The sequence below is a fragment of the Chinchilla lanigera genome, unplaced genomic scaffold (assembly GCF_000276665.1).
Source record: "Chinchilla lanigera isolate Chin_1 unplaced genomic scaffold, ChiLan1.0 scaffold00012, whole genome shotgun sequence".
In the NCBI taxonomy this organism is placed as follows: Eukaryota; Metazoa; Chordata; class Mammalia; order Rodentia; family Chinchillidae; genus Chinchilla; species Chinchilla lanigera.
This window is the reverse complement of record NW_004955413.1, coordinates 30,236,415-30,247,165: the sequence shown is the minus strand read 5'-3', so window position 1 is coordinate 30,247,165 and position 10,751 is coordinate 30,236,415. Positions and strand designations below refer to the sequence as shown.

The following is a 10,751-nucleotide window of genomic DNA, read 5'->3' as shown; positions in this document are numbered from 1 at the left end:
GGACGCGCCGCCCTCCCGCCCGCGGCCTGGCCGCGCCGCGGGGGAAACTGAGGCAGGCCCGGGTCGCCCACGCGCACTCGCGCAGAGGCGGCCCAGAGGCCCCCACAGAGCCTCTGAAGCCCACGGACACACCGTCTTATTTCCCTGGCCCGCATCTGAAAGAACTCCACCCGTTCCAGTCCCGCAGGGCCAGAGCGTTCGTTTTATGGATACGCAAATCCCACTGGCTTGAAGGTCAAGCAAATTTTAGTTGGAAATAGGGACAGGTTTTCCCATATCACAAAATCCTGCAGCATTATGGCTTAAAAAATAAAATTCTGGCTTCTGTTTGTAACCGCAGAGATGCACCCCAGATGTGATTGAGCCAGAAAAGGAGTATTCTGTGAGGCGGAAGCTCTGGGAGGCAAAAGCTAAGGAAAATAATTATGTTTCCTTTCTTTTTTAAGAAGGCAAATGATGAGTGCAAACCACCAAGATTTCCATCCAGAGACCACAGTTTATCATCTGACTACGGATTCAAGATCGCTAGACTTCTTTGGGGGTGAGTTTGCAGTCTCTTAAATTTCCTTTCGACACCAAATGGGAACACAGAACATAAACTCAAAGTCAGACACTCACCAAATGTCCGGGGAGAATGTCCTCTTCCCCTCCGTGCTATTGTTTAGGGGACAAAAACACTTTATAAATCCACATAAAATCTTAATTGAGATTTTAGTGCCCCTGGTTGTGTATGTATAGATGCTTGATCAGGGACCCCGTGCAGAATGTGATTAATAAGCTAACAGTGATGAATCTTTTTCTAGAAAAACAAATAGTATTTATTATACATGTGTGTTGTCCTAACGAATATTTCTGCTACCTTCTCTCTGTCTCCCATGACTGAAAGGAAACGTGGCATTTGTCTATATTTCTATTCACAAGCCTTCCAAAATGACTTTTTCCCTGGTTATAAAAATACCATGTGTGTGAGGAAGGCACAGGAAAATTGACATATAAACCATCTTAATGACAAGATCTGAACATAGATGTTTGAGATATACATAATTTCGATACTAAGTAAAAGTATAGGTTAGGTATAAAATGTACCAGAAAAGGGAAAATTCACCTACACACCATTAACCAGAAATAGTATTTTGTTATATTTCCTTCTCATCTACTGACCAGTGAACACAGGCGTGCAAGTATATAATTCACGTACAAATTTACTGGTAGGGAATATTGTATTCTATACTTTCCCTGCCGTTACAAGCTGTCAACAACATTTTCAGGGTGATATAAAGTGCTATTATTTCATTCTGGGGTCGTTTATCACCGTGTCCCATTGTGCTTCTCACTGGTGTTTCTCTCTTGTACCTAATACTGTAGCCCGTGAGTTTGCCTGTGAAATTTGTCTGCGTTGTGGGTTACTAACAAATCTCACATGATCTGTTGTTAGGACATTGAAGCTACTGTGCTATTCTAAAGGGGCGAAGGCTGACCCTGTGGATTCCACGTATTCTGTCCCAAAGGAGCTTGGCACTTCTGGAATTCTTTAGGGACCATAGTGACTCCAGGAAGCAAGATGGAAATCTGTTGGTTTCGCCCGCTACAAGCCTGGTACTGTGAAACTTTTGCATGCCAGTGTGTGGGACCGGCTAGGGCACATGCCGGGCTGTGATATAGTGTCTAAGGACAGTGCCTTGTGTCCCTGCTCCCCAAGCCACTTGGCCCTCACTCTGCAGCTCCCATTCCTTAGTGGACTTAAGGTCATCAAGCCAATGCGCTGGAAATAGTACCTCAACGACGTTGATCTAGGCTATTTGCCTGAGAAGGGGTCCTTGATTTAGCCAGAGTCTTTCTTTGCTGAGGACCCAACCCACCGGTTGATTTCTGCTACTGCCTCACATTGCAGGCTCTCTGTGTTTTCTGGGCGGCCCACCTGCTGTCCCTCCTTGCCCTGTCCTGCCTACCTACCTCCCCCACCGCTGTGTGCCACCGGCCCACGCCCGCAGCGCACCCGCAGCCTGGCTCTGCATGTGGCTGGCCTGTCCCAGCTGGGCTCCCAGAACAGCAGGGACAGCAGGCTGCTGCCAACCAGCCCTGGGCCTGGTCACTGAACACGCCAGGTCTGAGCCTTCGAGGGGGAGCGACTGCTGCCACTGACAAAGAGAAATACAGAGGGGACCAGAGGGACCAGACACAAAAACATTGTGGCATTATCTGGGAAATGATACTGCAAGAACCAACGAGAAGGAAGCACAGGAAGCCGAGACCAGAGGTGTCCTTGCGTGGGAGGATTGAACACTTTTTCCCTGACATGCATTTTTTAATATTTTCCAAATTGTCTACACTGAGCATACATTGTTTTCAGGATCAGAAAAGGACTAAGTTACTGACGTGCCTATGTCCTGTGGGATAGATACAGATACGGTTCCCATAAGAATGCAGTTACTTATTGTTACTGCTGAGGAGTTAGCGAGAAACTGCACCATCCATCCTCATATGCTGCCAGGAAAGTTACTGGGGCGATTCCGGTGCCTCCCATGTCCCTAGCACTTCGCCCTGTGGAACAGCACTTGGAAACAGAAAATGAAACCGGGCAGTGTTGCCAGGCAAACACTGGCTGCGGTTGTGTTCTCCGCTGCAGCCCTCAGCCGAGGTGGGCGAGGCTGGGCACTGTTCTCCCTCTAAGCTGAGGAAGCTGAGGTTTGGAGCAGGACAGGCACCTCGGCTTGTTGACGCTCCGGGTCTCCTGCGTCCCTACAGCAGCTTCCAGGCCGTTTTCCCTGGGGATCCAATATGCTTCCTGTTGTTCCCGAGGTTGTCCCCAGTACGAACAGCGGTACCCGCAGCCAGGGAGGGATGGCGATCAGCAGAGAGGCTGCTGGGTGTGCCTTGACATAATGCATTTGCACGGGTCCCCTCATCCCAGGAGGGGCACACTGCAGCTGGGGCTTGCGCAGGGAGGTGGCCCTGTGGAGGGCGACAGTATCTCAGCCAGGTGGGGATTCTTCTGCACAATGACCTGAGAGGCAAATGCCTCCTTGGAAGGAAAAATGTGCCCAGGAGGAGGGGGACTCAGCTCGCATCTAGGGGCCGCACTCTCCCCTGGAGGCCACTTGCTGCTGGGTACACCCTGTTTCTTACCCCCGGGGTTAACAGTGGGCCGTTTCCAACCCCTGCAGAACAGCCTTAGGGACCAATCTGCAAACCGAATTTTTTTTAAATCCTAAATATCTTTCTTTAAAACTGGGCTAAAAGGCGAACCAGCACACTGCTTTCTACTCTAAAAGGCAATTTCTAAATTTGGATTAAAAAAAATATACTCCAGCATGAAAATCCAATGGCTCTCAGAATGCAAGTGAGATATACCACACTTTGTGCTAAACCCATCCTCACTGGCTTAAAATAAATCAGAACAAAATGCTGTGTGCCGAGCACGTCTTCCATCGCCTCCTTTCTGGAGGGAGAGTGAGGCAAGCTGCCTGCCACACCCAGACCCAGCCCCGGTCTGTCCGTCCCTGGAGCTGCCCGGCCTGGATTCGGGTGCCCCCAGATGGGAACCCTGAGGCCCCAGTGTCCTATGGGACCTAACAGACCAAGGCTTTTTCCATGCCAGAGACAGCCTGAGCACCAGGCAGGGATTAAATTATAAAGTCAATAATTGCAGAAAACAATCAACAGGTAAGAGGACTAAATTGGACACATTTATTTCCTCCAAGGAGAACGTCTGGCACTTGTGATTTTTCAGCTCTAAGTAGATGGGCACATTTTCAAAAGACCTCTTATTCTACTTCCCCCTCTTCACATAGGCAAAATATTCCTGCTTTCTAAAATAAAAACACATGCCACTTTAACTTAGCAGAGAAAAGCCAAGCTGCAGAATCTTTGCAGAGATAATTTTTGTATTAAAAATGAGAAAAAGACTGCTATCTGGGTTTTATACCTACTGGGGGGAGCATCGTCTCTGAGTGTCAATAATTTAACTGTCAACTCACAACAAAACGCTAATCCTGTCTCGGAGGCTCTAGACTGGCAGCCTAGAAGGAGAGATTTTAATTGTAATTACTAAAGAGCAAACGCTGAGGTTAATAGCAAATGTTGCTTTCAGGGATTCTCCAGACAGGGCTGGGTCATAACTAATTTATTTTTATCTTATCCATCTATCTATGCACCGGATTAAAATATTTATATCAGTCTGTTCGCTTTAAGACACGCAGTCATAGGCACCAGCTTCAGGGCCACTCCTTCATCTTTCGCAGTTTTAGCATTTCATTGTTTGCAGAAATGCTGCCTTAGACCAGTGCGCACTTTCCAATGCTGGTGAGCCCTCTAAGCAGGGGGGTGGCCCACTGTGCCCTCTGACCGGGGAAACCTCTGCCCACGCTGTGTGACACCGCCTGGCCCCGGTGACAGCAACAGAGCCCTGCCGAAGCTACCTCCTGGGAGAGGCTGGTGAAGTCACGCAGGCCTGAGCCTGGCTCCCACGAGGGCGGTGGTCGGAGACCAGAGCCTGGTAAGAATGTGCCTGCCGGGTGGCAGGTAGGCAGCAGGCAGCAGGGGGTTAATCCAGGGAGCGGGGTGGGGTGCGCACAAACCCCACAGGCAGGGATGGGATGGAACACAGGCAAGCGAACGGGGGCTGCAGGGCCCAGCCCGACAGGCGCAGACACAGGGGGCTCTGTCTGCCTGCCCGCTGCCCTGGCACTGTGACTAACCGCCCCACTATTGTGAGCCTGAAGCCAGCCCTTTGTATGGTCCCCTGGCGTCTGGGACACAGGCGAAGAGCCCTCTCCAGCAGTCCCCCCTCTCGCTGAGATCCACAGCCCAACACCCATCCTGCTGGCTCCAGGGCTGCCGGGCTGGGGGCCTGGCGGGCCGTACAAGAGTCCTTTCCGTGGCCAAAAAGGCCAGCAGCAAAAGAAAGAAAGAAAAGAAAGCAAAGCAAAAAAACAGAGTCTCCCAACTTAGGGGGTTGGGGGGAGCGGCAGCAGTCCAGGGACCTGCTAAACCTGCACTGCCCAGGCTGGCGCTGTGTGTCCCAGGAGAATCTGCACTGAGACTCTCGGGGTTTGAGGACTCAGTGTGCACAAGCAGTGGCGGAGATCTTGGTGATTTCGCCTGCGCTGCACACGGGAGTGACGCTCTTTGGGGTACGCGTGTATCACAGCAGAGGAACTTCACTACTGCAGTGATTCTCACCTCCTTATTTTTGTTTTTTGAAAATGTGACCGCTGGGACACTCGCGGTTTCAGAGGTGGCCGTGTCTGGCTGGCCCGTTGTTCCTGCCAGCTATGGCGGGGCTGTGCTGTGGGTACACGGCCGTGCCTGGGCCTCGAGGTCCCCCGCTCACAGGGAGACAATGGGCTGCCACCCAGTGACACTGTGCCATGAGCCAGCCCTGCATTTGCCTGTGTGGGGAATTAGGACTTGTACACGTGTGTCCGGAAGCCACAGCAAAATGCACACGCATGTACACCAGCGTGGCCTGCACACACAAATCCAATACGTGACCACCGGCCCCGGCTCCCCTCCACGACAGGCAGAGCCCCCCAGCCAGCCAGCTTCCAAAAGCCAGAGTCACAGAGGCCCTGGCAGCCCCAGAGGTCCCCGGAGCCAGACCTCTGAGCCGGGCTCCGGCACACACAGGACCAGCCCAGGGCCCAATCTGTTTTTGAGGGACCAGGGCTTTTTTTGTCTTCCCAGGGCCTTTCCTCCATAAATATGAGAAATGATAATTTATGATTGTATTGGATTAGAGACCAATATAACCTAGGCTGAATTCATGACTATAGATCCACTATTTTTATAGTCATTTTTCTTTCTGATTATAGAGGAAATTAACTTTGAGACATCCTGTGGGGCCTCAGTGCTGTGCTTGGTGGCACAGGACCTGGGCACAGTCCCGGGTTCCTGCACCCCCAGCTGCGGCAGCGTCCTCTCCGCGTGTGGGCTAGCCTGCCCCTGGCACAGCCCAGGCTGCCCTCCTCACTTCGAACTTGCTCCTTAAGCCTCGCCCTGAGTACCGTACAGTGCCCGGGCCTCCCGCCCAGGCACCTGGGAGTAAGTACCCTGCTTTATTTTTAAAACGCAAAAATCGGTCATGAGAAAGGCCCAGGAGGCTGCAGTGAACAGAGGCTCCCCCAGCACCCTGTCCCCATGCCCCCAAGTGGGGCCTGGCCACCTTCAACCCCGGGCAGCCCAGCAAGCAGGCGCGATAACATGGCAGCGACTGGCACCGCGCCACAGCCCATGACGCACTGCGCCTGCGCGGGCACTGGGCGCGGTGACCCCCTCCACGCACTCCTGCTTGGGGGGCTACAGGCCCAGGACTGTGGCTGGGGCTGCACAGGGGGCCTAGATTTGCAGCGCCGCCCAGACCAGGCTGGTCTCCTCCCGCCGTCTGCTTCCCGCGTGCCACCCCCGGGCCTGGGCCCAACCCCGCTCGGGAAGGTGCAGGAGATGGTTAAAATTCTGCATCCTCTTGCATCCGCCTCCGGAGGAAGCTCTGCTTTTTTTTTTTCCCCAAGCAGGAGGAGGAGGGGGGAAGCTGAGAGCAGCAATTTGCAGGCCTTGGGATGTTTTTCTCCTTGACAGCCCCAGCCCCGCCTGCCTCGCCTGCCCCTTTCTTCCCCGCGCTGTGCGGTGCGGTGCTGCGCCGGCGCTGGCCCTGCCTCGGCTCCGCCGCTGCCGCTGGGCTCGGGCCGGCCCCATGCACGCGCGTCTCCCGCGGAGCCCAGGCCAGGCCCCGCGGCTGGGAGGCGGCGGCACTGCCTGTGCTGGCCGCCTGGCACTGCCCTCCTTTGTGCCTTCCTCCTCCGCCAGCCTGCTCTCCCTCGAGGCCTGCTCCCAGCCCGGCCGCACCACCTGCTGCCCGCCGATTGCCCACCCTGTGCCCACCAGGGGCGTCCTCACCTTCTGGGCCCCTGGTCCCTGGCCTCGGGTCCTGCTCGTGCCCAGGGCGCCCGGCCACGTCCTCTGCGCCTCTGCTGCTCGCCCCACCCCACTGCCTGCGCTCGGCGGCGAGCCTGGCACCGTGCCAGGCTGCCTGGGAGCCCAGCCCGGGCAGGGCGAACTTTCCGGCGAGGGTGTGCATGGGGGGATTCGGGGGCGAGGCTGGTGCCAGGGAAGGGAGTGGGCCCCAGGTGCCCGGCGGCTGCCCCCCAGCCTCTGGGCCGTCTCCTGAGCCCCATAAAGGCGCAGACAACGCAAGCGGTTTAGTCAAAACAGTCATGTGCAGGAGCCCGCAAACAAACAAAAGCCCTTATTTATTTATTTAGTTCACACACCCAGATAAGGAGGCGCCTTTTGTGCACATAATTTCACACACATCAGAAAGGAAACGATGCCACGATGCGCCCTGGAGCCCAAGAGCCCCGGACAGCCCGCCTGGCCTCATGAATAATTGCGTCGCCTCAGCCTGGGCATTTCCATATTTAAATTGGGCAGCAGCATATGATTAATTAAGAAGAAAAAAGGCAAAAAGGAAGAAAAGCATGGGGGTGGGGAGCCGGACACTGTGGCCAGCGCGGCGTGCCAAGGTGCCCGCTTCGCTTAACTCCTCCCATGCCAGGCTCAAGCAGGGGTGCCGCTGTGGCGGGCTCGGAGGGCACGCTGGCAGTGGCTCTGGCAGAGTCTGCCTGCGATGCCCGCCTTGGCCACCTTCCTGCGTCACAGGCCCTTCCAGCTCCAAACACCGGTGTTGGAAGTTTCTTTTCTGTCCCTATTCGGAGCACCTTAGGCTCAGGCCAAGCAGACGCTGGGCCCCAAGGGTCCCCAAGGGGACATCTGCAGCGGAGACAGCCATGCCGGTTGCTACACTGCACACTTCCACTCCACTCACACAAGGCCCGCCTCCCAAAGGTGGTCCCAAAGCCCTCTGGAGAGAACCCAGGGCCAAGTGGCACCCAGGACAGGCTATACCATGGGTGTACAGATTTGGGGTCCAGCGTCACCACAGTTTAGCCCTGCGCTTACTAACTGTGTGGGCTTAGGCGAGTTACCTAGTTTCTCTGGGCCTCAGTCTGCCTGCCTGTGAAATGGGAAGGACCCGAATGCATGCTCTCCTTGTGCTGAGCTAGGAGGGCCCTCTGACAGGAAGTGCCTCAGCCAGAGACCATGTCCAGCTTGGGCCAGAGCATGGGGCAAGTTGCTGGGAAATCGGCCCAAATCCATTGAGTGAACAGAGCTGAGCGGAAGGGAGGGCTTTGGAGCCTCTCAGGGGCCCCCTAACATTACTATCACCCCCATCCTACAAGTGGGGAGATGTGGGCAACATGCCAAAGCTCCCGAAGAACAGTGGCCTAGGATTTGAACTCAGAACAGCCCATGTGGGCCCTGCTAGGTGTTGGAGAGAGTCTTCTCCAACCATAGCACCCCGGCCTTGTTTCAGGTCACCCCACACTTTCAGGTCACTCCACAGAGCCCCACAGGGCAGGCAGAGGAAGGTGGGTTCTCCAGGTAGCTGTGTGTCCTTGGGAAATGAATCTACCTCCTCTGTTCCCCAGCTCTCTGGCCTAAAGTGTGGCCCTTAGCTTCCTGTCACTGCAGGCAGATGCTCGTACCACAGGGCCCTTCCATGACCATCGCCCAGCCCTCTGCCCAGGGCACAGTCCCAGGCACACGGGCCTGTCCCTGCAGGAAGCTGCTCTGCCAGCACCAGCTGCAGCCCTCAGCTTCCTCACCTGCAAGATGAGGGAAGGAGCGTTTGTGTCCGCAGGGTCCGGGGAGGGTGACAGTGGTGGCCCTCTGTGCTCAGGTGCTTCTACCACCTGGGAAGTGCATCACACACAGGGAAGAAGGCGTGTGCACGAGGATTGGTGGCCTCAGTTTCCCCGACCTTTCCAGGTGTGACCAAATGCAAGCTCCGGACTCAAAGCAGGAGGCTGAGCAGGAGCAGGAGGGGGGTGGCGTCTCTTCTGTCCTCATCCTCAGGGAAAGGTCAGGTCCCGGGGCCTGGGGGTCACCTTCTTGGGGCAGAGGGGACCGCGTTCCTTTGCGGTCAGAAGGAGCCCTGCAGTGTGACCAAGTCAAAGGCGTGAGCACTGGGATTATCCACATGGCCCAAGGAATCACATCGCCCTTCAAACCAGAGAACCAGTTCTAGCTGCGGCCAGAGGCAGGATGAGGGGACCACGAGCCCAGGGACACAGGAGGCCCCTGACCTGGAGCCTCGGAAGGAACCGGCCCTGCCGACACCTTGGCGTTAGCCCAGCGAGACCAGCTTCAGCCATATCAGACTTCAGACCTCCCTGGTTAAAGCACACCAACACCCGAACCTCAGCCTCGCTTAGCAGGCGTGCAGCCCGGGCTCCTCAGCGCCACACTGAAGAAAATAATACAGTAATCTTGCCAGGCGTGGTGGCGCATGCCTGTAATCCCAGCACTCGGGAGGCTGAGGCAGGAGGATCATTGCAAGTTCAAGACCAACCTGGGCTACAAAGTGAGCTCCAGGCCAGCCTGAACTGCATAGCGAGACCCTGTCTCAAAAAGACAAAAAAAGAATCTTGTTCCAGCAATGTGTCAGCGGTAGGTCGTTAGGCAGCCTGGGATGCTAAGAGTCTCTTCCTCCACCTGAGTGTGCCCAGGTGACACAAAACGAGAGAGAGAGACAATGCAGCCGTGTGGACACCTCAAGGACACACAGTGCTCACCTGCGGGACCTGGGGCCTTGGGGAGAATGCGCCCTGTGCACAGTCCCGCACTCGGGGCCTTCAGTCAGACGGGCTGACACCTCCTCTACCCAGGACCCTAACCTCACCTCCCGGGGCACTGCTGCTCCTGCCTCATCTTCTCCACCCCCCCACCGGCTCTGGCCATCTCGGAAGCCTTGCCCCGGCGTGGGCACCATGCTAAAGGCTACATCCTTCCAACTCTGCATCTCCCTTTCCACCTCCGACAGGCGAGTGATCCGGGCAGCCTATCTGGCCACTTGTGGGCCCCCACGCCCTGTCCAGAGTGTGGCAGGACAGGGGCTGTTTCCTGCGCTATCCTCCTTACCCCGGGGGTGCAGAGCCTCTGGTGGTCCATGCGGAGGACTTGGGCCAGGACCTCTACCTGTGGAGCCCCGGCCTCGTCTGTGAAGGGCCAGTCACCGAGGCTGGGCCGTCAGTACTGCCACCTACCAGAGACTGCGGCTCGGGCGCTAGGGCGTGCTGGGCCTCCAGAAACAGCCCCAGGACTGGAACGTCTCCCTAGCTGGAGGCCCCAGCATGAAAGCCTGGTTTTACCAGCTTAGGAAATAGAGGCACAGCAACGTTCTTCACCGTGTTTACAGGACAAAACATGGGAGCTCTTGGGAAGAACCCGGCTGCCCAGTAAAAAAATTAAAGAGCAAAATAAAAGGTAGATAATAGGAAACAGGGAGGTGGAACTTTTGCAAGTGGGAGGGGCCAAGAGAAGGGGGGAACGGGCGGGGGGAGGACCGAGGAGGGACCAGAACCTAAGGAGAATTAAGATGTGTTATGTCCATGGCCAATTCCCCACCATGAGCTAATCATTACATACTGCAAACAGGGACTCACAAAAATAAAAACTGAAAAAGGGGTAAGTTAAGGAAACTCACCCAGTGGAACATTAACTACTCAGTAAAATTGCTTTGCTGACCAGCATCTTCTGATGCAGGCAAAGTGTGGTGATCAAATATGTAGGGAACCACTCAGAAGGAAAAATGATCTACAGTAACAAGAGGCCTGGATACTAATTTAAAAAAAAAAAAAAGTTCTGCACGGAAACCGGGTGAGGTGTCCCCAGTAGCTGAGCGTGGTTGCAAA

At 55.3% G+C, this 10,751-nt stretch overlaps 1 protein-coding gene across 1 annotated transcript; it reads left to right on the top strand.

Annotated features, from left to right (window-relative positions):
* The first annotated feature begins 23 nt into the window (after window positions 1-23).
* Window positions 24-9,375, top strand: Prr34 (proline rich 34). The gene is given in 5 exon segments (XM_013511589.1): window positions 24-234; window positions 447-541; window positions 1,436-6,828; window positions 6,831-6,973; window positions 6,976-9,375. Coding segments are annotated over 3 exon segments (639 nt in total). The 5' UTR covers window positions 24-234; window positions 447-541; window positions 1,436-6,557; the 3' UTR covers window positions 7,201-9,375.
* The last annotated feature ends 1,376 nt before the right edge of the window (window positions 9,376-10,751 follow it).